The sequence below is a fragment of the Alexandromys fortis genome, unplaced genomic scaffold (assembly GCF_014885135.2).
Source record: "Alexandromys fortis isolate MF-2015 unplaced genomic scaffold, M_Fortis_MF-2015_v1.1 scaffold_248, whole genome shotgun sequence".
NCBI classification, from domain to species: Eukaryota; Metazoa; Chordata; class Mammalia; order Rodentia; family Cricetidae; genus Alexandromys; species Alexandromys fortis.
Window position 1 is genome coordinate 316,245 of NW_026068118.1, and position 27,620 is coordinate 343,864.

The 27,620-nt window shown below is 38.2% G+C and overlaps 1 protein-coding gene across 1 annotated transcript in view; it reads left to right on the forward strand.

Moving 5' to 3' along the window:
- Positions 1 to 27,620, forward strand: part of LOC126490199 (ADP-ribose glycohydrolase MACROD2-like) — a 1,491,479-nt gene that overhangs the window by 46,001 nt on the left and 1,417,858 nt on the right. Inside the window, exon 3 of the mRNA XM_050124928.1 lies at positions 4,319 to 4,348. Within this exon, the coding sequence (XP_049980885.1) occupies positions 4,319 to 4,348 (30 nt within the window). The remainder of the gene's footprint in view (positions 1 to 4,318; positions 4,349 to 27,620) is intronic.

Below are 27,620 nucleotides of genomic sequence, written 5' to 3' on the forward strand. Positions count from 1 at the left end.
CACTTAGCTCACCACTCTCACTCTTCGGCACGAAGCTGCAACATGGCTGTTATTTTTATCAAACCATTGATGAGCAAACAGAGACTCTCAGAGCTTAGCTGATCAATTGGACTTTGAGAACTTGCTCAAGGTCAATGAAGAGACTCCAGCTTTGGATCTAACTTCGCTTGGCTCCATCCTAACATAGTTGCACTCAGATACAAAACTGTGGCCCTCTGGTTTTTCCCCAAAATGTGCTTTATTGTCTCATTCTCCCATTCCCTCATCTTCCATTCATTCTACTACACATTTAATAAATATTTATCCAATACATGGTGTCATGAATCACGCATCGTTTGCTGATTCCAACAAATGTGACCTCTGCCTTCATGGATTTTTCAACTTCAAAATTGTTGAAAGGAAGCCCACTAGTCCCATATCGTTTCCTTTGGAAGTGCTTTGTGTTTCAATCTTTTCATCCATTGCTATAACTGAGAAGTATTCTTTGACTTATTTACTTAAATTACAGTGTGATATAAAAGAAATCCTTCAAAACTTTCACTGCACAGAGAAATTGAAGGTATATATTATTATAAGGAAGATATAATAAGAAACAAGGGAACTGTGCAGTAGGGTTTTTTTTTTTTTCGATATGGTTTTTCTCTGTAGCTTTGGAGTCTGTCCTGGAACTAACTCTTGTAGTCCAGGCTGGCCTAGAACTCACAGAGATCCGCCTACCTCTGCCTCCCTAGTGCTGGTATTAAAGGTGTGAGCCACCGCCACCCGATGAGTAGTCTTTTTTTTTTTAAAGTATTGGCTGGTTTTATTGAAACAAATTTTGTGTTGTACCTTTGGCTTCAAGGTGAGTTCCAGTTTCTACAACACAGACCCTGGGATAAGCAGTGGTTCCTTTGACTTCTGCAGGAAGAATGAAATGGAAAGTATTCCTTATGTGTCTCTGCCTGTTTTCTACATGTGAAGCACTTAAGCCTACTCTTAATTTTCTCTTTGTCAACTTCAAAGCAGGCAGTCATACTGCTGTCCCTAACCTCTGGCATTCTGTAGAATTTGTTTGGAAGGTGTAAATCTAGTGAAGTGTGAACCCAAGGCTGTTGCCAAACTGATGGTTGCATTTGTCTGTGTGGCGTGTATTTCCACAGCTGTCAGTGGTGGTCACTCCTGACATGAAGTGTTCTAGAGTCAGACACGTGCTTGGGATTTTAATTTTTTAAAGCACTTCCTACTTTGAGCTTCAAAGTATAGAAAATAAAATCTGTGCCATTATAAAGACAGCATTCCTTTGGTAATAGCATGTCGTGAATGAAATTGGTATTCTAAGCAGAGCTCCTGAGAAAGTTGCTGCCCACAATAATTTTGACATCTCATGTGCTCTATTGTAATAAGAAATCAGAATAAATATACAGAGCTAGGTGGTCCGGATTCTGTTCAGATGAAAACAAGTGTAATTTCCTGTATAATACGATGAAAAGCAAACAAAAGCCCTGCGCAAACACGTTTGATCAGTGTTTAGAGACTAGTCTCCCAGCCTGTTGCTCGTTTGACAAGATAGTTTAGGGCGAGATAGAAATGAATCTAGAAAACAAATAAATACTGTGGAGATAAGACTGCATTCTTTCAGACTCATGAACTTCAAGAAGCATTCAAGTTTTTTTTTTTTTTTTCTTATGCTACTGGGGCTGGAGAAATGGCTCACTGGGTAAGAGTACTGACTGCTCTTCCAGAGGACCTGATTAGTTCTCAGCCCTCAAATGGTAGAAACTGCTTGTGTCTCCAGCCTCAGAGAATCTGACACCCTCTTCTGGCTTCCTTGTGTATCAGGCATGCAATTGATGTGCAGACCTACATGCAGGTGTTATACTTATATACATAAATAAATAAGTAAACAAATAAATAAACATTTAAAAGGAAATGCCGGTGAGATGGTTCAGTGGAAAGAGATGCGCACAGTCTAGGCTACTACCTGAATTTGATTATAGAGACTCACGCAGTGGAAAGAGACAACCAATGATCTCAAATTGTACATTGACCAACACAAGTGTGTGCCTGTACCCTACCCCTGATTCTAAATAATAATGAGATACATAGAATGAATACATTTACTGTAAAGAATGAATTTAAGCAGTTGTTTAAGTATCAGACATTTTTTTACAATATTCCTTCATTTTATTCTTATTTTTAGGCAATCCTGGGATTTTTTTTTCTTTTCCATATGAGGTTGAGTACTGTTCTTTTGAGGTCTTTGAAGAATTTTGCTGGGATTTTTGATGGGCATTGCATTGAATCTGTAGATTGCTTTTGTAAGATTGCCATTTTTACCTATGTTAATTCTACCTATCCAAGAGCATGGGAGGTCTTTCCATTTTCTGGTGTCTTCTTCAATTTCTTTCTTTAAAGATTTAAAGTTCTTGTCATGCAGGTCTTCCACTTTTTTGGCTAGAGTTACTTTGTGATATTTTATGCTATTTGTGGCTATCGTGAAGGGTGATGTTTCTCTGATTTCTTTCTCAGTCCATTTATCATCTGTGTAAAGGAGGGCTACTGATTTTTCTGAGTCAATCTTGCATCCTGATACATTACTGAAAGTTGTACAAGTTTTTTTGGTAGGATTTTTGGGGTCACTTCTGTAAACTATCATATCATCAGCACATAGTGAGTGTTTGACTTATTTTCTGATTTGTATCCCCTTGATCTCCTTTTGTTGTCTTATTGCTCTAGCTAGGACCTCAAGAACTATATTGAATAGATATGGAGAGAGTGGACAACCTTAAGGTCTTTGTTTGAATAAATATAAGCATAGCACTGTTTAATACTGCATCCATTTGTCTGCAACACAGCTGTTAAACAATTTTACTTCCTGAGTGCAGCCCAACTGTATTTTAAATTTTTTTCTTTTTATCGATTTTGTCCTTTGACTATTTCTTATGTGTATACAATGCATTCTGATTACTCTGTGTGGACCTTTTCTATCTTTCCCCCATCCCTATCACCCTCCTTTTCTCTCCCAAGCTCTTCCATGGGTTCTGGACTTCAGGTTTTATGTGTGACCCATTTAGTTTAACCAGGGACATCTATATGACCACTGGATGGAACTCTCTACCAGAGTGCTGAGGTCATTAGTGGGCTCACAACTGACACTAATGACTGCCCATCTGCCGGACTCTGTGCATGAGTGTTTCATTACTGAAGGATATCGCCACTGAGGACCCTTTCTCCATCCATGCTGCCTGTCCCTTCTTGTTCAGATATAGAGCAGACACCTGCAGTTGTGGGTTCATGATTGCAATGTCTCTGTCTTGCCTAAAAAATAGCATTTCTCAGCCTGTCTCTCTCCCTTCTGGCTCTTGTACTCTTTCTTTCCCCTCTCTCACTGTATCCCCTTAGCCTTAAAGTGGATGATATAAATTCCTTGGAATTATCTTATATTTATTCGCCTTCCAGGAATATACAGGCTAAATTTCTGAATAAATAGGTGAGAATTCACATATCACTATTTAACGTTTCTATCGTTTTCCAAAATAGAGTCTATACAAAAAAATAAACCTGTTGCTTTAGTAAAAGTTTGACTTCTTATTGCAGCAAAATTTCTAGAGATTGTTTTGTTTGATGATGTTTAATTTAACTTAAATTATCATTATATTTTCTTGTTACATTGTCCATTGAAATCACTGAAATTGCCTAAGTAGTTTTGTTGTATCTACATTTTATAAAATGGAAAACTCAGAAGATCAATTTAGATATAGATGAGGAATAAAAGACTTTCAATATGTGCTTAACTTGGTTACAAGGAAACAGGTGATCATAGACATATGTGTGTGTGTGTGTGTGTGTGTGTGTGTGTGTGTGTACTTGTAACTTGGTTACAAGGAAATGTATGAACATAGCATAGCCATATATATATGTGTGTGTGTGTGTGTGTGTGTGTGTGTGTGTGTGTGTGTACTTAAATTGATTACAAGGGAATATATGAACATAGCCCTGTATATGGTTAGTAGGAAATATATGAACATAGCTATATATATATACACACACACACATATATATACATATGTATACATATGTATATATATATGTGTGTGTGTGTACTTAACTTGGTTACAAGGAAATATATGAATGTAAGTATTTGAAGTATTTGAAGAGAAAAAGGAGATAAAGTAGGGAAACATTAATTTTCAGTGATAACGTCTTTGTATGAAAATTCATATTTTCTATATATGTCTTCAAGTAAGATACATGATCATTACTAGTTTCTGTTTCAACTATTCTGCTACACTGTGTCTCCTATGTTTTAAAGTACAATTTCTTTTCTTTTCCTTAACAGCAAATGCCAGTCTTCTTGGAGGAGGAGGTGGTAAGTCCTGAACTTGACTTAACTTCATTCAAATGCATTTTTGTTACATTAACGAGAAGATGATTAGCAAGCTCTCTGATACTTACAGCAAGCTAATTTTTCTATAGTTACTAACTGCAAAACTAACATCCCAGAAAATATTTGTAGTGGAAATGCTCTGGTTTGAAGAATTACTCTTAGCTGTTTCTTCTTCTTGTCATCTCTGATGTAAGGGACACACACAGAGGCTATCATCTCTTGACATGAGCACACACATAGAAGACGAGCGTTGGTGCTCATATGAATGCTAAGATGCCAGCATGTTTGGAGGCTCCGTCTTCTTTTCTTTTTAATCATAATTGCTTGGTGTTGCTTTTCATGACATTGTGCCTAGAGATCTTAATATCTCATCCACTTCTTTGGAAAACTACAAGAGAAATGACTTTTGATGCTTTACTTTTTGTGTTAGGTCAGAGAAGAAAGCGAAAGTCTTCAAAGTGAAAGAAGAGGGAGAGATTCCCACACTGCAGAATTTTATATGCTAGAATCCGCAGCAACTATGTTTGTTTTTTCCAGGTTGGGAATAAGAATGCTTTTGTAGGTGCAGTATGTCTACTATGCCGGGGAGAGACTGTTAGGGTAGGGTCATTGTCACAGTAGATCCAGATGTTCAGTATTGGCTTAGTCTCTCTCTTTCCCCACATCCCCTCCCTCCTCCCTGTTTTGGTATTGGTTTTCTTTCTCACATAGTTGGCAGGGAGTAGGTAGGGCTGTGCATTGCTTTAAGGCTCTTAAATATGTCCTGGCCTTAGAAATAAAAATATCATTGTTCAATTTTAATGGAACCTTTTGAATTTGGAATGATGAAAAAACTCTTTAAAGTTGAAAATGCTGCCCATTCTGTCACATGTCCGTGCATGTCCTATATTAGCACGCGAAAGTGTGGGATTGAAGTTGGGTATTGTGTAAACAGGATGAAAGAGCTACTTAACACCCCATGCCTTCCCCAAAATACAACCCGAGTGGCATTCCCTTTCTAAAGTGTTGTGATGATTTAGCAAGAATGTCTGCTATGAGATAGAAGAGTAGGGGATTAATAACTGTTTATTTTGTCTTCCACAAATTATTTTTAAAAATAAACTCTACAGAATTATTTTTTCATTGTACATTTTACTGTAGTTTTAGAGACTCAGAAGGGACAATTTTCCTTAGGGCTTGGAATCTTGATTATTCCCTGCGCTCCCACCCAGTACAGTGTATGAAGAAACATTCTTCAGACAAATTGCCCATAGGAGTGATTTTCTTCCAAGACCCACCAGTATTTTAGGAGACCTGACTAATAGGTAAAGTGTAATTTTAAAATGGAGTTTGCACGAGTACATTTATCAACTCGTGGCAACAAATTAGTTAGATGATTCATTTATTGCTTTTAATTATTTTTAAAGAACGAGTCAACCAATTTTATTAGTTAAAATTGCTTTAGCTACTCATAATGGAGAAGAGCCCCCAAACACTTATACTTTAAAGATTAGAGATGCATTTGTGTTTCCCATAAACACATGCTGCAGATACCCTGGATGGGTTGCACAGTAATCCATGGTATCATCAAGCTTTAAACACTTTTCTGTTCTCCTCTCCTAGCTTTCTGTTTCAATACCCCAAGGTTTTAAACACTGCTGGTGCTGGTGCTGGAAGCTATCATAAATAAAGTGTGGACAAGGATGGATAAAAAAAGGCAGAAACTGTTAAAAGTTATCTTCAGGGATGAGTCGATTTTCTTTTATCTTTAAGCAGATTTCCCTTAAATATCACATTATACTGACTTTGGTAAGATATTCATTCCTAGCAATTTTTGGTTTTAGGGAGCAATATGCTCATCAAAAACAATTATTCTGATTACTGTAGAGGAAGAGGAGAGAAGGTTGAGTGAGCAATGAGCTGCATGTATACACCTGCCATAACGATCACTTTTCTGCTCTCAAGTGGCTTTGTTTAAATGTTCATGTGCATGGCTGGTATGAGGAAAAATAATTGGCTCTAGAGACTGGCTTTACACTTTTTATGGCTCTTCTAGCCTAGTGTAGAAGGTACATCTAAGCAATAGTATGACATTTAGTTGTGTAGTCATCGAAAAAATAGACAGACTCAATTTTCTGTGTCCCAAATGTATAAGTTTTATTGTCTTTTTCTACATGCCTGCCAAATTCATCACGATTTACAGTTTCTGAACTGTAAATCTAGGAACTCAGAGATATCGTAAAGGCAAATTACAAGTTTTTAAGACAGTACTGTTTTTGCATTAAAACAGGTTATCAATAATTTTAAATTCATTCATATACTTCTGGAATTGCCAAAATTGTTTTCAAGTACAAACTTGATGTTTGGAATGTTTTATTCAAAAATGAAACATAAGGAACATTCTGAGCTCTCTGCACTGGATTTTGACTTTCCTATAACAAATCTTTGAGATCCTCTCATTGCTGTTTGTAATTAAGAGCTTCCAATTATCCAATGAAGAACAAGCATTATGTGTCCTTTCAGCTTATCAAAGCAGATTGAGACTCTTGAAAATAAGTTAAGAAAAGCATCATCTACATCACTGCATGTATTTGCCTCCTCTCGTTCATTTCCCTGGTATTCGTAGAGTCTGACCATAGATAGAAAAAAGCAAATCTGGGGAGCATGAGTCCATTACCGTCTTATGCTACCCTTGGGTTATGCTCAGGTTCATAGGTCTTTCCTTGCGTCTGAAAGTCAATCAGTCTTTGAAAACATTACAGTCCATGCTCAGTCACCTGCAATAAGGATGTCTTGTATGCATAAGGTTCTACACACCGGTATTTTGGAATGTGTAATACAATAGAAGTCATCATGCACAGCCTTAACTCTTATGGAAAAGTATATTAGTAGGAAGAAACCACTAGAATTAAAGAACTAATTTCTCAGATCCATCAGGAGATTATATAATAAACAAGAACAAACTTTATAACCTGTGGCTTTAGATAATGTCTGTTCCATTTCTATAGTAACTAACATGAAGCAGAGCCTCATGATTGAAACTGTCCAGGGTGTTGTCTACAGGATTTTCTATTTTCTTGTGTATTTGTCTGTGAAAGCACCTGAAGCATAATATATTTTGAGTGACAATTCCTAATAGTGCAAATTAATGTTTTTTGCATCATTATCTGTTTGTCATTTCAATCATTTCTGCATCTATGATAAAAAACTCTTTATGAAACACTTTTATTTGTATTAATATTCCAACTCTATACATTATCCTTGAGGACTCTATGCCAGGTTGAGAGTAGTTAAGCATTGCCAAATGAAAACTCAACACTCAGCCTGGGATGAAATACATGGAGAGCCACTCGCCTGGAATGAAAGTGAGACACATTCTTTGGACCTTCTCTACCCCCAAATTCTTTTGGCTTTTTATACATTTTTTATACTTTCTAGGTGTGCCCAAATAGGAATAAAATATTTAGTGGTCCTAGGTTAGCAGCAGCTTTTCTTAAGTTGCTCAACAGTTCTACCTGCACAAAATTTCTAATTCTGGTTTGTTACTAATGACCATTTTGTATGTCAAGACAGTTCATGTTGAGTAAATACCAAGTCCATGCTTAAGAGGAATGAAGTCATAATCATTTTCTGTCACATACTGGCTGTCAATTTCCACCTACACAAGATTAATTTCGTCATCCACTTCCATAGCTAATATTTGTTGGTTAACTACTGTTTGTGCAATATTGATTATTGATTACCCAATCGATGTACACTTTCCCTGTGGCAGAGTTAGCAGTGTAATTATAATTTCCCACATTCTCCCCAGTGTCCCAGGGACCCTTCCAATGTGGATCTTTTGAATTGAAATGATACCATGGATATTAACCTAATGAACATTTGATGCTTTCTCTAAAAGGCTGAATAATTTACTTGAAAAGTGTTCTCTCACACAGCCTTTGGGTTGTTACCCAGAATTACAATTCAAAGAGCCTCTAAGTGTGTGCTAATATGGTTGAGTCAATGTTCATGGATTAAATCTTTACTAGAATATGTATTACTACTACCAGTAGTATTAGTGTGGTTATTATTTGTGTGTGTGTGTGTGCACGTGTGTGAATGTAGGTACATACATACTCTGCTACCAGTTGTGACTTCTGTGGATGACACTCACACTGACAGCCTTGCACATTGAGTTCCTTTATCTGGCCAGCCCGTGGATGGCCTGTTAACCATTCACAAGAGAATGGAGTGTCCTCTTACCCTTCCTCCACATACAGAATGAGTTACACTGTACATGTATCACCACATTGTTCAAAATCCCTACCTAGTTTCGCCGTTTTATTGTACATCATACATCCCTACACTGATTCCTTATTTTCTACACCAGTAACCCTCCACATGTATCCAGGCGTCTGGCATGCTGGGAGAAATCTAGGATAATGGCCAATAGCCAGGAACCAAGGCCAGTTTGCAGGAAGTAGGGTATGGTATTGATGCTTGTCTGTCAGGGCTGAGTGAAGCCTGGCTGGTAGTGAGTTCACCAGCTGCTCTGTGCTCAGCAGGTAGAATGTCCCAGCCTTAGGCCTGGGGGAATAGTGACATCTCTCCAGCCTGGGAGAGCAGCAGAGCAGGAGAAACCAAGAGGGTGTTGCATTTTGTTTAAGCAGGGAGCAGAACTGCAGGGTAGAGCCATTAAGCCATACAAATTGAGGTTTAAATTTAAACCATCTCTGGTGGCATAGCTCCTAGGCACTGCAGGTAGTGAAGTCTGCGAGAGTGGATCCTGGGGTCCAGATGTGATGGAGGAAAGGGAAGGGTACAGAGCTCATGGGCCAGGACGGGCCCCAGAACTTCCCCCTACACATTGATCTCAACCCATTTTTATTTTTTTCTCTTCTCCCTTCTTCCCTTCAAACCACAGGTTACCTCTTTTGTACTTGGTTGATATTAAGTAGTGAAGAGTCTTAGAACAAAGCACTGTTAGAATTATTTATTTATACAATAAACATTTGAAGAATGAAAGGTATTTGACACATAGGGCAAATGAAGCAGAAATAGAAGTCAATATTTTGGAGTGGTCAAGGAAATCTCCCCAGAAGAGTTATGCTATGAGAGGTAGTATTTTTCTAGGAACAAAGAATGGCTTTCTTGAATGTGCTTCCTGCTGTACAGCAGTGTGTCTTGCTTGTCTTTCACTAGCCTTTTTACCATTCTTCTCTTTAGACCTTGATTAAGCAGTTCCCTTCAATGGTCCAGGAATGGCACTCCAGATGGGGCGAATGTGTCTGGACAGAACTGAAGTCAGTGCTCCGGTGCTGATGGTGTTGGCAGGAAACAAGCACCAGAGCCACCTGTGTGCCCTGATGGCTGTCATCAACAGACTGCCAACACATGCTCACTTCACCTGCACGGCATCTCTCACCTAGCCCCCATCTCCAAACCCAGGCTTTCCTCATTGTCCATGAGCTTATTTCGTGTCAGTTGGAAGTCTGGCTTAACATGGCTGCCCTTCTCATTCCTGCCATTCATCCAAAGGGCTTGCAGATGCTCTTACCTATAAAGACAGGTGGTGAGAGCAGCCCCGAATCAAGTTGCTTGTCTGCCTTGACCCCCTCTAACATTATGACTGTCTCATCTGTCACTCTGGTTATATGGGTCCCTCTGTGAACAGACTAAAGTGTATAAGGTTACTTCTATTTCTCTATGTGTACCCAACTGTCTTCTAAGGGGGATCTCCCCATCAGTTTAGAGGGGTGCCCTTGAGGATTAGATACTCCTTCTCGTTGTAGCCCTGGGTGAGTGTTCTCCCGACAGAGGTAAACTTTCGGAGAGCAGTGTGTTTCTTTTACACCATAATGGGCTATAGTGTAGAAGCCTACAATACAGGAAATACTGAGAAAATGCCACTATTTTTCATCTTGGATTATCAACATACTTATATATTTTGGTTTTGTCTATTTTGCTCTTGAAAGTTAATCACTTTATTTGAGTAATTCTCTGATGAAAAAAAAAAACCTTAAGAAAATGCTTAGGCAGCCAACCAAGGATGCTGTGGGTATTTTCGTAGTAATTATTTTTAATCATTGTATTATCTTTCATGTTTAAAGAACTGGCAAAGACAGACTCACATAACTTTTCACAGTACATTATTTTACATGAGAGCTAGAGAGAACAATGTGTAGGTGAGGAATTAAAACGGGATGTTTAAATTCCAGAGAACACATAGGAAGGCATGCTTCAGTCACGTCTCACCAAATGACAAGTGTTTGTAGTTACAGCTTTCTTTTTTCAAAATTTATTTTATGAGTAAGTTTTTTTTCTTTTAGCCTATTAATCTAAGCAGCCTGTCATTGACACATCATTATTAATATTTACAGGCTTTATCCTTCCAAAGATTGCCAGTTTTTAATTTTATAAAAATCTTATTTACTTGTGTTTCAGCTAGATTCTCCTTTTGAATTCATTTCCATTCTTATTTTCGCATTTGAACTTTCAGATCAATTTATAGCTGGGAAATATTCTATGTTATTTTGTATATTTTTGATAATTAACTTTTAAAATATACAAAGGTATTTAATTCTTCCAGAAAGTGCTTAAATTATGTAATGATGCTTTAAGATAGAATATAATTACAAAAATATCAAAAATATCAAAACAACCAAAGTCATCTTTTCAGTTGTAGGAATTCAATTCCCGAGTAAAAATTCTGTATTTTATATGCTATCCTGCTGTGTTTGGCTAACTACATGGGAACTAACTTCCTAGAAGTACAAGTTAATATTTCAAAGCAAATGATTTACAGTTATAAAGTATTCTAAGAGGTACCAATACACACACACACAAACACATATACACACATGCTCACACATACATGCAGACACACACATGAGTTCTGATCACATGGTAGCTGTTGTATAGTTCTTGAATATCTGTGCTAAAATATAATCTTTTTAAAACCATAAAAGGGAAATCTATTGAATTCCTATTTTGAATATCTATCACATATCCCCATGAATGTCTGAAGACGGACTCTATGCACATGGTGAGAAATGGAAGTGCTGATAAAATACTTGTGCTTAAAGCCCGTTGTGTTCTGGGACAGCTAGATGCCAGCATGCAGCTTACTGTATTTGATGTAGTTTCCTGGCAACACAGAGTGGGGAAGTTTCCTTGGGAGCAACTAGTGAAACCTTCATGCCTTTGGCGCTGTTAAGAATGTTATTCCATTATCTGACACTTCCTTCATTTATTCCCCAAACCGTAGCTATCCAGTAGGCTCTCCAGACAGATTAATCTTGGCAGTTCTCAGTGAAGGCGAATTCTTGCGCTCTCTGGATTCCAGTCACGGGGAGCCCCACCATGAGTGTCGGTACTGTTACAGCTCTGCGTTTAGCTCAAAGTTGTTCATTTTTTTTCATGAATTAAGACAAATTCATTATTTTGCATACTAGTTTCCACCTCTGGAAAGATGATTATAATGATACCAAACTATTTCACTGGGGTGGAATAACTAATTGCTCATTGTGAAGTGTTTTTTAAATACAAAGTGTTGGATAAATGGTTATTACTGCAGTTGTCATTATTATTATCATTATGGTGTAAGCCTGAAAGATGAAAGGTGCTGGATAATTGCACGATGTGGTGATGCTGTATTCAAATAAAGGGGAATAACTGGAATTGTGGGGTAACAAAGCTCACAATACCCACATGTGGTAGAGGAGAGTTTCTTTTTTTATAGAAAGATAATACAGATAATTGTTAATTACCCACAAATAAGCCCAGGAATTATATATNTGTGTATTTATTTATAAAGAAGATCATTCCATCAACAGTTCATATCATCTATGCAGGAGGTGTTTTGAGGAACCTTTATTTCAAACATGTCAATGCTCAGAGAATAAATCAATTATGTACTCGAGAAAGGGGCATTCCAGTTTCATATAACATTTGCTAGGCCAGCAGAAGGGAACCTAAATATAACCTTAAGGCAAGACTGAACTGAGCCTATCAGTTAAGGTGCATATGGAGAGGACCAATAAAATAGCATTATTTCATGTTCCAGCCCATCCTTGACTCAAGAAAGAAGCAGGAGATCCAACAGAGAAGAATTTATAATAGGCAGGCAGTGAGGTTTGAGAACTAAGGGAGAATGAGACACCTAACAGGAGCTGCTGAATATATAGAGAGAGTGGTAGTCAACCTTGGAAGGTACAGGGAAGAGGCGGTATCTTCACAGATACCACCCGATTGGCTGTACAGATAGCAGCGAAGGAAAACCGGAGCGTCTGCAGGTACTGAGGTCAGTGTCCAAGGAAGCTGAAAGGGTGATCTCACCGAGAGCCTACTTCAAAGAGTTGAAGACTCTTGAATTTCTAAGGTGTAATTTTTTAAAAAAATATTTTTATTAACTTACAAGAATTTCTTAAAATGTATTTTGATGGCATTCACCTCCCACCCCTTGCCCTAACTCAGTGACTCTCAACCTTCCTAATGTGGTGACCCTTTAATACAGTTCCTCATGTTGTGGTGACCCCTAACCATAAATTTATTTTGTTACTACTTCCTAACTGTAATCTTGCTAATGTTGTGAATCATAATGTAACCATCTAATATCAAGGATATCTGATACGCAATTTCCCAAGGGGGTCCTGACTTGCAGGTTGAGAACTATTGCCCTAACTCTTCCCAGGACCATTCAAACTCCCATACCCTCTCCCGAATTTACGTACACTTCTTCTTAAATAACCTACTTATTATTCATGCTGCCCGTATATTCATGGGTGTGGAGCCATCCACTGGAGTATAATCGACCTCCCAGGAGCCACACCCTTAAAGAAAACTTACTGCCTTCCCCCAGGCACCATAAACTGTCCCTAGCTCCTTAGTGTGTACGGGGAAGTCACTCATTTCTTGACTGTTGACTGGCTTTATCGTGTACAATTGACAGTAGCTGCTCCGAGTTCATGAGTTCTTGCTCCTGTCATGTCCGGAAGACACCGTTTCTTCCCAGCACTTCCTGATGTCTGGTCCTTATAATCTTTCCAATCCCTTTTCTGGGATGAATGGTTCCTAAGCCTTATGGGAGAAGAAGACTATAAATGTCCTGCTTATGACTGAGTTGTCTGTTAGTACTTGTGCTCTGTAGTTTGACCATTTTGAGTTTCTGTGTTAACTATTGTCCACTGCACAGAGACACTTCTCTGATGAAGTCTAAGAGCATCTATGAGTATAGAAATATGAATTTAGAGCACAGTTTGGTACTCTATCCATTTATCAGAATCATAGTAATAGGATATGCTTGAGTTTCAAAACTCATTGATGGAGAATATCAATCAATGAGTCAGAGATGTACAACTGGAAAAAACTGTCTGGGAAATGGTCATTATCAGTCATTCTCTACCAAATGGTTCAGAACTGGGCATTCTCTTGGAAATAACCATTATTGGGCATAGCCAGTATTGGAATTCTCTATGAAATGGTCAGTACTGGAATTCTCTAGGAAATGGTCCATACTGAGTGTTCTCTAGGACATACATGGTTACTATAGGGCATTTTCTAGAAGATGAAACGAAGCTTTTTTTTTTTATCAGAAACTAGTGCATAGACCTTTATCTACTTTTGCTTCAGGCATTATATGATGCCCAGTAAATGAAGATAACTATTTCAAAAGACTTCAGAGACCACAGTGAACACAAAACCCTCATTAGCTTAACTAACTCTCACACTTTCTCAAGGCTGAACATACATAACACTTCATATTGACAAATGTGGCATGATGCCCACCCCAGTAGGTTGGTTTTCAGGATCTAGACCAAAAGATTTCCCCAAAACTCCAAGTTTCTATGTTTTTGCTATTAGAAGCAACGTAATTCATCAGTCCCATTGATTTTTAGAAACATAACCTTATGTCTGTTAGTACCAAATACCCTTTCTACTATTAGTTACTCTTCTATAGGTAGTCTTGTGGCTGGCACCTCTCTAGGCTTTTAGATATATTAGGAATACCATTCTTGCAGTTGTTTCTTTTTGAACGTCAGATTATGGATTACACAGCTGCATGAATTGTGTCTGCTCTGTGTCTGTTGCATTCTCAGGATACTGCAGAATGTATGATGTATATTAGGTATTTGTCACCTAACCTCTGGATGAATGGTTCAAGGAATAATAATAATAATTATCATATACAAAGGTCTCATTCTGTGCCAGGGATGGTTGATATAGGCATTATCTATCTAGTTCAGCCTGACTAGTATTTCTAAAATATTCAGTGCTATCATCCACTTTGTCCACGGTCCACAGATCAGTGAGTGAGGTTAGTATGACTGAAATAGTCAAAAACCCAATATTTGATTAAAGCCTTCCCACGCCCCATCATGGTTATAACTGTGGTATGGTAAACCTAGTTTCCTGTGCACAGTTTCTTAGGAGATAATGGAAGCCTAATGTGCTCAAAATACTTCTGCAGAATGACTGACTGGTAGTTGACAACTGAAGATATAGGGAAATTTGACACCACCTAGGAAGCTAGGATGAAAAGGAAAACACTAAGAGACCTAGCCATCACATTAGATGTACTTGTGTGCTGCTAACTGTTACATATTTTATCTCAAGCAAGTTACCAATCAAGCAGCCTCCAAGCCCCTAGCCACAACTAACTTCGGAGGAAAAATCAGTGGATCCTAGCATTTCTGTAACCCACACTCGGATTTTATATTTGGTCTTGCAAAGAATAAAGAAGCTGTGACTAATACTCAAAGGGAAAATAAGAATTAAAATAGAATGGTGATTGTCAGAAGTTGGAAAAGAAAGGTGCCAGTCTTAAATCCAGTGGATTCAGAGCTTCCGTTTGGAAAGATGATGTTCAGCAGATGGATCGTTATCACACTGCACAGTAGTAGGAAGGAACGCATTTAACAGTCCTGTTCTGTATGCTTGGTCGAAAGTTTATGATACATATGCACATACGTATACTTGGGTATATAACAATAAAAAGGGTAGACAAATCTGTCACTGAGTAATCCCAGATAATTTTACTAGAGTAAGTATATAATAAACTGAATTTACCAAGGGGAGCTCGTTGGAAGACTTGAAGGGAATAGTTGAAGTAATTACTCTGTTAGTGCTGTAAACCTCCCATTCAAAGGACAAGCCCGGCCTGCTGCTTCTGCTGGCACAGGCCTGTGGCTCCAAAGCTTTAGGAGATAGGCAGATCACAGCTTCAAGGCCAGTTTGAGAAGATTAGCAAGTTCCTATTTCAAAATAAAAAGTAAAAAGATAGTTGGGGATATAGCTCAGTGGTAGAACTCTTCTCCAGCATCTGAGAGGCTCAGGCCATCATATTAGAGATGATTTGATTGTACAAACATTGAAAAAAAAATCCAACAAATTTTCCAGGTAAAAACACAGTATAAAAAATGCATTAGATTAAAAAGTTTCAATATTTGAACATGAGAGAATAAAAGTAAGGCAAACAATAATTATATGATAACTAGTTTGGCTAGGTTAATGAGGCAAAGTCTCATCAGTTAACATATTACTAAAAATAAAGAGACTGCTTGGCAGTGGTGGCACACACCTTTAATCCTAGCATTCGGGAGGCAGAGGCAGGCAGACTCTGAGTTCCAGGCCAGCCTGGTCTACGAAGAGATTCCGGGACAGATAGGGATGTTACACAGAGAAACAGTGTCTCACAAAACAAAACAAAACAGCCCCTCTGAGTTCCAGGCCAACCTGGTCTCCAAAAAGAGTTCCAGGACAGACAAGGATGTTATACGGGGAAATAGTGTCTCAAAACAAACAAACAAACAAACAAACAAACAAAAAACAAAACAAAAATCAAAGGAGGAGAGGGAGAAATAAATAAAGAGGGATGGTTCATATGGTTCATAGTGTTGAGAGGATCAGCTGACCAGGGAGATGTGACAATTAGCAGTGCACAAGCATGTCTGATGAGAGCTTAATTCACGGAGCCAAAACAATAGAATTTACAGGAGAAACAAATTATCCAATAGCAATGCTTACAGATTTTAGTATGGGATAATTTAATAATAGACCTGAAAGTGGATTCTTTTCTCAACAATTTAATCACTAAACAAATAATTAAGTGTAGACATAGCATCAGCAAGATATATTTAAAAACTGGAACTACATGATTAAACAATCCACCCTTCCTTTCAAGTAGAAAATGGTGCAGACAGTGACCGAAAAAGTAGGCTTTGTTATTAGGCGCACACAGAACTCTTCTAAGGTGAGTCACACGATTGACTAAGCAAGAAAACAGAGAAAGTGTGTCATAAACTAAAAATTGTAATATCAAAAGAGAAGATAGCCATATGGATCCTCAATCAATTTCTTTAAAAAATCAAAATGAAGCATTTTGAGCAACTTGTGCCAAAAATTTGGTGAACTTGAGTAAAGAAAATCTCCCTGCCTTGTTCTCCCTTCTGTTATTATCACAGTCTAGGCATACACTTAGAATTGAAACAATAATACCACTCTCATTATAACACTATTTACAATTTGTTTACAAAACTATTCATTAGAACAGGGGGCAAATTGTAATATCTTATGTTAAATGATTATATTTGATATTTTGTCATATATGGATCTACAAAGATGAATAAAATGTAGTTACTACCTGTTAAATTATACAATATGTTCAAGAGTATTTCCCCATTGAAGAATAGTCATGTGACAAATGATGATTAGACTGTGTATATTTTGTGATGTGTTTCATATTCCTCAAGTTTATGCACAAACTAAATCAGTTAAACAAGTTAAATAATTCCTGGCACATTATTAATAATGAACAATTATCTCCTATTATCACTGTTCCATGTTAATATGAGGATCTTAGGAGTCTGTCACATTCAATTCTGATTTGGGGATGCTAACGTTCTCTGACTATTTCAGTCTGTATACGCCAGTACAGTAAACTAAAGTATTCAATTATGAATAGTCAGACAGAAAAACTGAAAATTATAACTTCAACCTCAGACTTATATTTTTCAGAAAATGTTCCAGTTCTTTAGAAACATAAGAAATAATCAATATCTGATGTGGAAATCCAGGCCGTTTTGGAATGTAGCTCCATCCCCTTAGGAAATCGTATGTGTTCCAGTGTTTTCTCAGCAGCATGTCCATTGTGTGGATTTCTGGTAGCGGCTTGAACTCCCCCAGTTTGCCTTTGCTCGACACGTGTGATCACTCCGTACAAGCTCTAACCTTAGTGACAACACAAGACTTTACAGAAAGGAAAAATGTTTCAGGTTATTCATGTATTTAGAGGACACTGTGGAATTCTTTGCTAAATGTAGATATGAATCTTTTGTGATTGATAAAGAGACACGAACATTTAAGTGTTTTTCCTCACAAGCCAAAAGACTGAGAAGGAAACATGCTGATTTTTATGTCTTTATCTCACCCCCTTAAGGAATATGAGATAGCGCTGTTGCCAGTTTTTAAATCCTCCTCTCTGAATACTTTAGTGCCGTCAAATGGGAATGATTTGGACCAGTTACAAGATTATGATGGCAATGATGGCATGGTGTAATGATTTGGAGCGAGTTGTGTCCTGTCTCAGGAGAACTTATAATTGGATTGTGTTTATGATAGGCACATGATGAGGAGGAGACATCAGAATGGAGTACCTGCTTACCCTCCTCTGACTCTCCAGTCTGCATCACCGCTTCTTTTTTTTTCCCAAGAGGGAACAAAGAACGTTTATCTGATTTTACTATTTCATAGGTTCCCCTGGAAGTCATGTAATGGAATCTAAAACAAGCCCCTTTCTGGTTATTATTTATTTTTATATAAATCTTATCAAGAAACCCTGAAGGTGGAGAGTTTGCTTTTGATACTCTAACTATTACAAGATAAATACCATAAAAACGCAGGAGAGGTGGATGCAGGGAGTGGGAGGAAAGGCAAAGCTGTTGGGATCAGGTCCAGAGCTGTGGTTGGAGGAGGCTGTCTTTTGTCTGTCTGGAGATAATTCATGCTACGTACATGATTGTGCACAATCCTTTGGGAGGTTTTGGCAATACAGAACAGGAGAAGTCTGGAGTTCAGTTGTTAGGGAACTACTTTTTCTTTGAGCCAATGACACATTGGTTGTTAAGGAAGTCTGTTGTGATAGTGGCCGAGATAAGCGTGTACAGGACTGAGGTTGAATGTTTGACACAAGTTTGATAAAATGAGTTTGCATGTATTCTTTTTGGAAAATAGCCAATCCCATCCAACAAAATATTTATGCTCTTTTTGAATTTTTATAATGTATAAATGGCTTTTGATACCTTCATCATAGATAATTTAAAATATTTCTTTGGTTCAATACATAACTTCATCATTAAACTGACTGTTAAACTTCAAGTTATGCACATAATGCTTAAACACTGTTGAGTTTGGATTGTGAAAAGAACAACTTCAATTATTGCAACTCTTCATATTTTAAAAAATAATTCTAAAGTATAAATATCTCCAAAATAAGCTGTACACGTCTCTAAGTTTTCCTTACAGCAAAACAGTTGTGTATGCTGTTGTACATTTGATTTAGTCCTCCTGCAGAATGCTGTCACTATTAATATGTGCAGTAGATCCCATTCTGTGTAGTGCCCTTTGGGGCCACTTCCTAACTTGTTCCATAGCATCGGGCCATCCAGTACAGAAGAGAATTAGTTTCTTTGACCTCTTTATAATTTGAGACACATCATAGTTCTGAGAGGGAAAATTGAAGATTCTAGTTATATTTGTAATGAGATTGAGCATTAGTGAGAAAGTGTACAGGTACAGAAAGTCTCCTGGAGTTGGCATGAATTTCCAGGGAAGTCCAGAGGAGGGGATTCATAGAGGCAGAGATGAAGTTAAAATGTCCAGGCAGTGCAAACATACCTGAATGGCCATCATCTACAATGTTAGCTAGACTGAATAGGGACTCGTGTTTTTTTTTTCTATAAATAAAATGTATCTACAGAAAAATTACATATAATGAGACCATTGAGAGTACTTATCAGAAATTTCTAACAAGTAAGTTGTCTTTTGCTTCTCAGTTGACATGGCTGCCATCTGAAATGAAGAAACACAACTTTCTTGGAGTAGGGGAGTTCCCATCATCAAGGAATGAGCAAAACCAGTGTGGGGTATTAACACACACATACACGTGGGAGGTGAGGAGGATCTGAGCGTGTAGGAAGCATCAGACCACATTGGGACACATAATGGAAGAAATTATGGTTAGGCAAAAAGTGCTGAAGGTGGGGGAGGGGGAGTAAAATAATTAAAGGAGACTCCTAATTGCTTACTCATTTGGAAATTAAGGGAGAGTTAAGGATAAAGCTTCGCTGGGGAGAAGCAAGAACATAGCTCAGCTACGAATGCATGTTTCTTGCTGACACTCGGGTCTGTGCCTCACAAGTACACACACATTCTGCTTCAGAGGGGAATCCTGTCTGAAATCAAGTTTGTCCTCTCCTGTCTTACGTTTATGTAGTTGTTGGAGACAAAGATCAAAGCTGGAAAAGGGCAACTTTGAAAGGGAAGCGCCTTTTCTAATTCAAGTTTAAGATTTTTTTTTCTATCCTGGTTTCCTTGCAAAACTAGACCCGCAACTAGAGGCCCAAATTGTGCCATCTGCATACATAACATCACACACAAATAAAAGCAGATGGTGGAATTTCACCTAAGGTCTGTACGTGCCCAGGAAGGCTTCACAGGCTCCGAATGCCTGCTTTTATCTTATACATCGAGAAGCCCATTCAAGCCTTCAGGACTTTGCCAACTTGGCAAGAAAGAGGGTTGGCAGCCTTCCCATGCTGGGTTTCTTTGAGTTGAAGGTTTTGAAGTGGGTCTGAGGCTGGTGAGTGAGGCTGTGATAAATGGGCTGTATGGAGTCCTTGTGAGGTCTCCTATTTGTTGACTGGGAGCTTTTTATCATTGGACATGAATGAGAAGCATCATTCCATAGCGAGGGTATTCCCCTTTTCTGTTCATTTAAAGCTATCTTAGAGAATCCTCTGTTACCATATGAAGCCATAAATTCTCTCAGCGAATGCCTGTTTTGACAGAGAACTTTAAAGACACATGGCAAAAGTTTAAACAGGTCCTAATTGATGGAGTTTAAACACTGTATGTAGTAATTAAATAGTTACATTAATAAAAAAAAGCACCCCTTGCATTTTTCATCTTTAATCTTTCCCAAATTTTTCTTTAAGACTTAAAATTCATGAATGAAGTGAAGGAAATATAATTGCAAAAATTTCCCAAGTACTTGATACATCGTTTAAAAAGTTTAAGTTTATATGTCCAAATGGAGCTGGGGCTTGTTTTTACCACGTAGTCTTTTTTTTCTTTTGCATGTGTGGTGTACATGTGAATTCTTGCATGCATGTATGTTTTCACGTGCATGTGTTTGCATGTGTGTGGAATATACATGCATGTACACTTGAGTGTACATGCGTGTGTGCATGTGTGTGCATATGTATGTGAATACCCAAAATTGATGTCAATGTCTTGGTTGTTAACCACTGTAGTTTTGATGCAGGGTCTCTTGCTGTAACCATTGTTCAATTTAACTAGTCTTGCTAGCCAGCCTGTGTGTGGTACCTGTCTGCCTCTCTAGAGCTTGGATTACAAGCAAACTTTTATATGAGTGCTCAGGATTCATACTTTGTTCTCAGCAAGTGTTAGCTGGCATGTGCTCAGTAGCCTTCTCATAGTTCCGTTAAAATGAAATTCCCAGAGAATGCAAAGAAATTGTACATAAATCATCGTTGCCAAAACAAAAAGGGAAGAATATTTTAAAAACACATCAAAGACTAGAGCTTCTTTGATTTGGCATACTTAAATTGTTTCTCTATAAATGAAGGATTATGAAAATCGGGCATCTTAGTGGATCTTAAGTTATCTCTCTCTCTTTTAATGTTTCTTTACAATCAGTATATATGTTCTAGTCCCATGCAAGTTGCTTTGAAATTTTTTCTCTTCTCTTTTTTTTTTTTTGATTTTTAAATTATTAGTCTCTGGGTGGTTTATATGTGGCTTAATTGTTCGTTCACCTGGAAGTGTGCTTGTGTGTGTGCGTGCCCGGGAGCCAGAGGCTGACTCTGTGTGTCTTTTCTCAATGGCTTTCCATGTTGGTTGATTTATTTAGAGACAATGTTTTTCAATGAACCTGAAGTTCACTGATTCTGTTTGACTGGCTGGCTAATGGCCCCCAGGAACCCACAGGAACTGTCTGTGCCGACGAACAACTGCCCTTGTGCCCAGGCTTTTAAAAAATGGGTTCTAGAGATCTGCAGTCAGGGCTTCACTCTGGTACAGCAGGCATTTACCTGCTTAGCTTTTGCCTTGCCAGTTTAAAAGTATTCGTTGATAGTATCATAAATACATAAATTCATTTTTGTCCTTTCTACCCCCATTATACTTTCTTACCCCCTCACACTCCTCTAGAAACCCCCTTTCTTCTCCCAAAGTTCCCTTCCAACTTCCATGTCTTTTCTTTGTTCATTTTGTTGTTTTTGAAACCCACTGAGTTTCCTAGGGCCCTTCATGTAAGTATAGCCTGAGGGTTATTTACTGGAACACAGACTCCTTAGCAGTGGGTACACCAGTAAACAAAAGGACTTACCCTCTCCCAATAACCATTAGCCTCCAATAGTTTTTGTGCACAAACAGACCTCAAACATACCTGCATGCTTGGGGGACTATTGGCAGACTCCATGTTGTGCAGGTCTTCTGCAAGCAACCACAGCTACTTGGGTCTCTGAGCGCAATGGTTATTTCCTGCCCAGAAGACAGCATTTTGTGGCACTTCACCCCTTCCTCTCTCCTTTACATTCTCTATGCCTCTTTTACAGTATTCCCTGAGCCCTGGAAGGAGTGGTATAGATGCCCCGTTTAGGGCTTGAGTGCTCAATAGTCATTTATTCTTAGTTCTCTGAGCAGTTTTAGCTCATTAACCATCAAGCGCTGTAAAGAGAAGTTTTCCTGACATATTGTTATAAACATCAACAGAAGGCAAGTTGATACCATGCCCATTTAGCTAACCAACAGTAATGTGTTCCCTCTTTAGGCCTAGAATTTTGTCCAGATTCATAGTATTAACTAAAAGTTCTGAATTCCTTCCTATTTAACAAGCCTCAAGTCTTGTTGGGAAGTTGTTGTTTAAACTCAAAAAGTAACCAGAGACTGAAGCAGAAAAAAAAACGATTAGACCAGAAAGTCCCCTTTAGAAGACATTTGTATCCTCTGCTCTAAGGCCCAGGAAACATTATCGAAGGGGGAATAGGAAGAGAGAGGGAGAAGGGCTGAGAAATGAACAATTGAAATCAGGCATCAGCACCAGGTCTTCACAGTAATGATCAGGCATGGACAGAGAAGGACTTCAGGAGACCCTAGCAGACTCCAGAAAAAATAATTCCATTTTATTGGCCATACAGAGAACCCAAGGTAGACTCAGTGGGTCACAAATAAACAAAATGACACAAATCTGGGCAAGAGTGTTTAGGGGATTGACAGGAGTCTGAAGGACATAGCAGGTTTGGAAGACTGAGGAGAATGTGTATTTATATACATGTTGGAAAGTATCAAGGAATAAGCTTAATAAAGTTCCAGCTATATGAGTAAAATCTCTTTTAGTGAGCTACTGTGTGCCGTGGTGACCACAGTTAGTAACAAAGTATTGTATATTATTGTTTATTTCAAAAGTACTACAAGAGGACCCATTTTACCAAGATGATATTAAAAATAAGGAAAATTCCTCTATCCCCAGAGTATATTCAAAGCCAAGACACTGAAGGCAAAGAAAATAGGATAGAGAAATATCCAGATAAACAGGGTGAGAAGCACTGAAGCTCACTTGCCTCTGGGTAGCCCAGGACGCTGATGGAGCATTCCACCCCAAGGAAACAAGCATGAATACTGTGCCATCAACAGAGTCACACTGACCACTGAGCATACAGTGAACAGGATAGAAGACAATGACAATCTCTCTTCATGAGAAATGTTAAGGTCAACACACACCAACTCAAACAGTCTGTGAAGATGCCTTGTCAGAGTCATGTGGCCAAAGTCAACACTCTGCTCTGGCCTGCTGGAAAGAAGAAGGCAGATGTCCAGCTGGCTTCTAACTAGAAGGCTTTCTAAATTGCTGACCAAACTGGATCATTTAGACTCAATATAGCTAGCTAATTCTAAAAGTTTTTACATCATAAACATTGTTAAAAAATGTATTTTTATATTTCAACTAAACATACACCAAGTTAGAGAGATAGATATGTAAATTAGCTTGACATCTACAATGTCTATATAGATCACATAAATTATATAAGCATATATAATACTAATTTTCAAATAAATAGATAAATAAATACCAACACAGAACAAAACAGAAAATTTGCAAACTCTTCAAACATTTGAATATCCTTGCTTAATTTTATTATTTTCTTAATTTTCTATGTGTTTTTGTTGTGATTGAATGTGTGTATACATATTTTTCACTTGTGTGTGAGCATGTGCAAATATGTGTTCATGCATTTGGAAGACTGAGTTTGAGGTCAGATATATTGTTTGATAGACCACATTATTCCTAGGGAAGGCTCTCTCAATTGGACACAGATCTTGCCAGCTGACTAATCTGGTTTGTCAGTTTGTTCCAAGGATACCCGGAGTAGGCCATGCCTACCTGCCATTTACTTGGATTCTAGGAATTTGAACTCAAGGTTCATGTTTGCACAACAAATGGCTTGTCCAATGAGTGATCTTTCCAATCCCAGTTTTATTTTTGCTTAAAATATATTGCTCATGTCAAAGTTCCTAACATTTTCTATTTTGACATGGTTATTTTATATTTATTTTAAAATTGGTTTGTTTTACTTTATTTGTGTGTGTGTTTGTGTGTGTGTGTGTGTGTGTGTGATGTGTTACATTTATTGGTTGATGAATAAAGCTGTTTGGGCAACTGGCTTAGTAGAGCCAGGCAGGAAATCTGAAGAGAGATATATAGAGAGAGTAAGCGGAGTCAGAGAAATTCCATGTAGGTGCCGAAGGTGAAAACCATCAGCTGCCAGCCAGGACCTTACCCGTAGGCCACACAGCCTTGTGACGATACACAGAATAATAGAAAGGGTTAATTTAAGGTATAAGAGTTAGCTACAAATATGCCTAAGCTATTGGCCAAACAGTGTTGTATATATAGTATCTGTGTTATTATTTGGATCTGGGGCAGCAGGGAAATGAACATGCAGTCTCCACCTACATGTGTATGTGAATTTATATGTGCCACTGCATGTATGATGGAAACCAGAAAAGGGCATCTAACTTCCTGGAACTGGAATTAGAGGTGGTTGTGAGCCACCTGATGTGGGTGCTGGGAAGTGAAGTCAGGTGCTCTGTAAGAACAATGAAGAGCAATAAACACTCTTAACCACGGAGCCACATCTCTGGCCCTCATTTTAGTTTTTGGTATTTAATTTTAAATTCAATTTTATTTTGGATATTATAAAATAAAAGTTAAATTTATTTTTTTCCACACGAACAGCATCTATCAGGGTGATTTACTGAGACTTTCTTTTTCATCCGTTTGTAATGCAATAGTTTTGATACATGACTTACTCTTATGGTATTAGTTATTTTTTTTGTCTCAAGCTCTATACTATGGCATTCAATTGTGATATTTTTCACTTGCACTTACACTATCTGATGAGAAAAATACTCTCTCAAGGTGTTTTTTGCATACAATTGGCTTTCTCTTCATTGTGTGGATTTCAAAGTCATTGACTATTTTGTAATAGTAACCACAAAGTGCTGGCCATGTTATTCTTTTTTAATTATTTCTTTGTCTTAAATATTATTTTATGGTTTTGCTTAAAAAGATATACCTCTATTATGAAATCTTTGTTCATATATACTTCATGGTTGATTTTGTTTTTATGACTAGGAATTTTTTTTTGGTAATAACTGATGGTTAATCTATCTCAACATTCCTTGACATTTTTCTATGTATTTGAATTCTGCTCTCTTGCTGAATTCACTTATTAATTTTTTTTTCTGAGACAGTGGTTCTCTGTATAACAGTCCTGGCTGTCCTGGAACTCACTCTTTAGACTGGGCTTGCCTCAAACTCACTGAGATCCACTTGCCTCTCCTTCCCGAGTGCTGAGTGTGTGTGACCACTACTGCCTGGAGAAAGTTGTTTTCTAAATTTGAAACGAAATCTCTCTCCTACCAATAGTTCTACAAATATTCCTGATTGTGGAATCTACCTCATGAGCAAAAACTTCAAAGGCAATGATATGAAAATAATGATAAACCAGCCCTTTCTGGTTCTTCTTCATTGGAATAGAAATAACTTCAGTGATCTTATTGGACTCAATGTATATTATTGGAGTTTGGAAAATAGGTTTTCAGATGAATCCTCCTATTTTGTGTGCAGTAAAACTTTATTAAAATATGGCTCTGGAATATTCTTAGATACTTTCTGAGGTTGTTCATTGATATCCTTTCTGCCCTTTTCCTAAAGGAGGTTACGGTATTCCAGAATCTGAGAGAGAAAAGGTTAAGCGAAAGGAATGTCAGGTCTGAAAATTCTAAGGCCTTGCTGCTGTCCTTGTGAAATTTCAGCAAGTGAAGCAGATAAGACTAAGGCGTTTTGTCAGTGTTGCAGCGTATAGTTCACATGGAATTACGCAGTTAAGAGAGGAAGCAGAGATATGCGATCTGGAATCACAGGAAAAGCTCCTTAGAGAATCATAGTCTCTAACAGTGGGGCAAGATAGCACAAGTTAATTCATGAATTCATGAAAGTGGAGGAGAGAGGAACGCACTGAAAAGTGCCCTCAAATCATTCAGCTTTTCGTTGGAAATGAAAATGAGGGTGACGTTACAAAACAAGGCAGAAACGAATTTGTTCTTCTTTACTTGGAATAGACAAAAAGTGACTAAGCACTGACATGCGTGGTTAGTAACAGGGATTTTTTTTTAACGCCTTTGAGGTTTTAGAAACTTCCTCATTTTTTCTGCTTGAAAGTATGGGTGAAGAGACCTTTCTCGGAACCAAGAGTCATTTATCTCTGGGAATGCGTCCAGGGAAACGAAGTGCGGGACTGCTGGCTGTGACCTGCAAAAGCATGGGTTTCAGAGTGAAAGGGAACAGGTTGGAATTTCCAGATAACTTGTTGGAATCTAGACCCCATGAACGTGCCCCAACTGGAGACTAATGACAGATCATGTTGCTTTAGAAATAATAACCAGTTCTTACTAGATTTGGGAAAAATAATTCCTAGACATAGAAATGGTTGCCAGTTCCTGAATTATTTGACTTTTTAAAGCCTGCGAGGATATCGTGAAGTCATTTGAACTTGATATGCCTTTGAGTTCTCCCCGTTCTTTCTGCAGTCCCCCACACTAGTAGAACCACTTTTCTTTTGGAAATGGCATGTTACAGTCTACACACATGCCACACCCCTGATATTTTGCTTCTATACCCAGGCCTCTGGCGAATTATTTATTCTTTACATGCCGTTCACATGCAACCAGCTTTGTGTTACCTTTCTGGATCTTCTCCTGGAGAAATGACTACTCTCTCTCTCTCTCTCTCCCTTTCGTTTCTCTTCTGCAGTTAAATACATTTTTACTTTGTTTTGTTTAAGGACCCCCGTGATCAATCCTTCCTCTTCCCACTAATTTCCTTCGAATCTCCTTTCTTTAACAGATCATCAGTACATGTGTGTGCACACTTGCACACACACACAGAGACAAACATGCATACATGCCTGTGAGCACACACACACACAGGTGTTACTGAAAAAGTCCTACAAAAGAGCATTAATGTCATGCACTGTAAAGTACAGAGTTAACGAAAGTGGATCAGGTACCTCTTTTCATCCAGAGTCTATTGTATTCTTGTTAGTCTCAGAGATGAGACTCACATCAATGGCCTTGATGTCAAGTACCCTTACATGCTGAGCCACCTCACTGGCCTTCTTCCACAGATATTTCCTAAAATGTGTCTTCTATTACCTCACATTTAGTTTTCAGCCTCACTTTGCATGCATTACTCACTAGTGGAAAAGCTTGCTCCTTGGTAGCTTCCTCCAGACCACGGGCTGCTTACGGAAGTCTCGATTTCCTGAAAAAATCCATCTCTCTTGACAGGACCCGGTGAAGTGGAGCAAAGACCCAGCTGTTGACAGCAGCTGACACTTGTAGTCTACTTGGTATGTGCCAGGCACTTCGCTAAGTACTTGATGTGAACACTTCGCGTAGGATTTTCTGTCCGTCCTTACAGCTAGGCTTG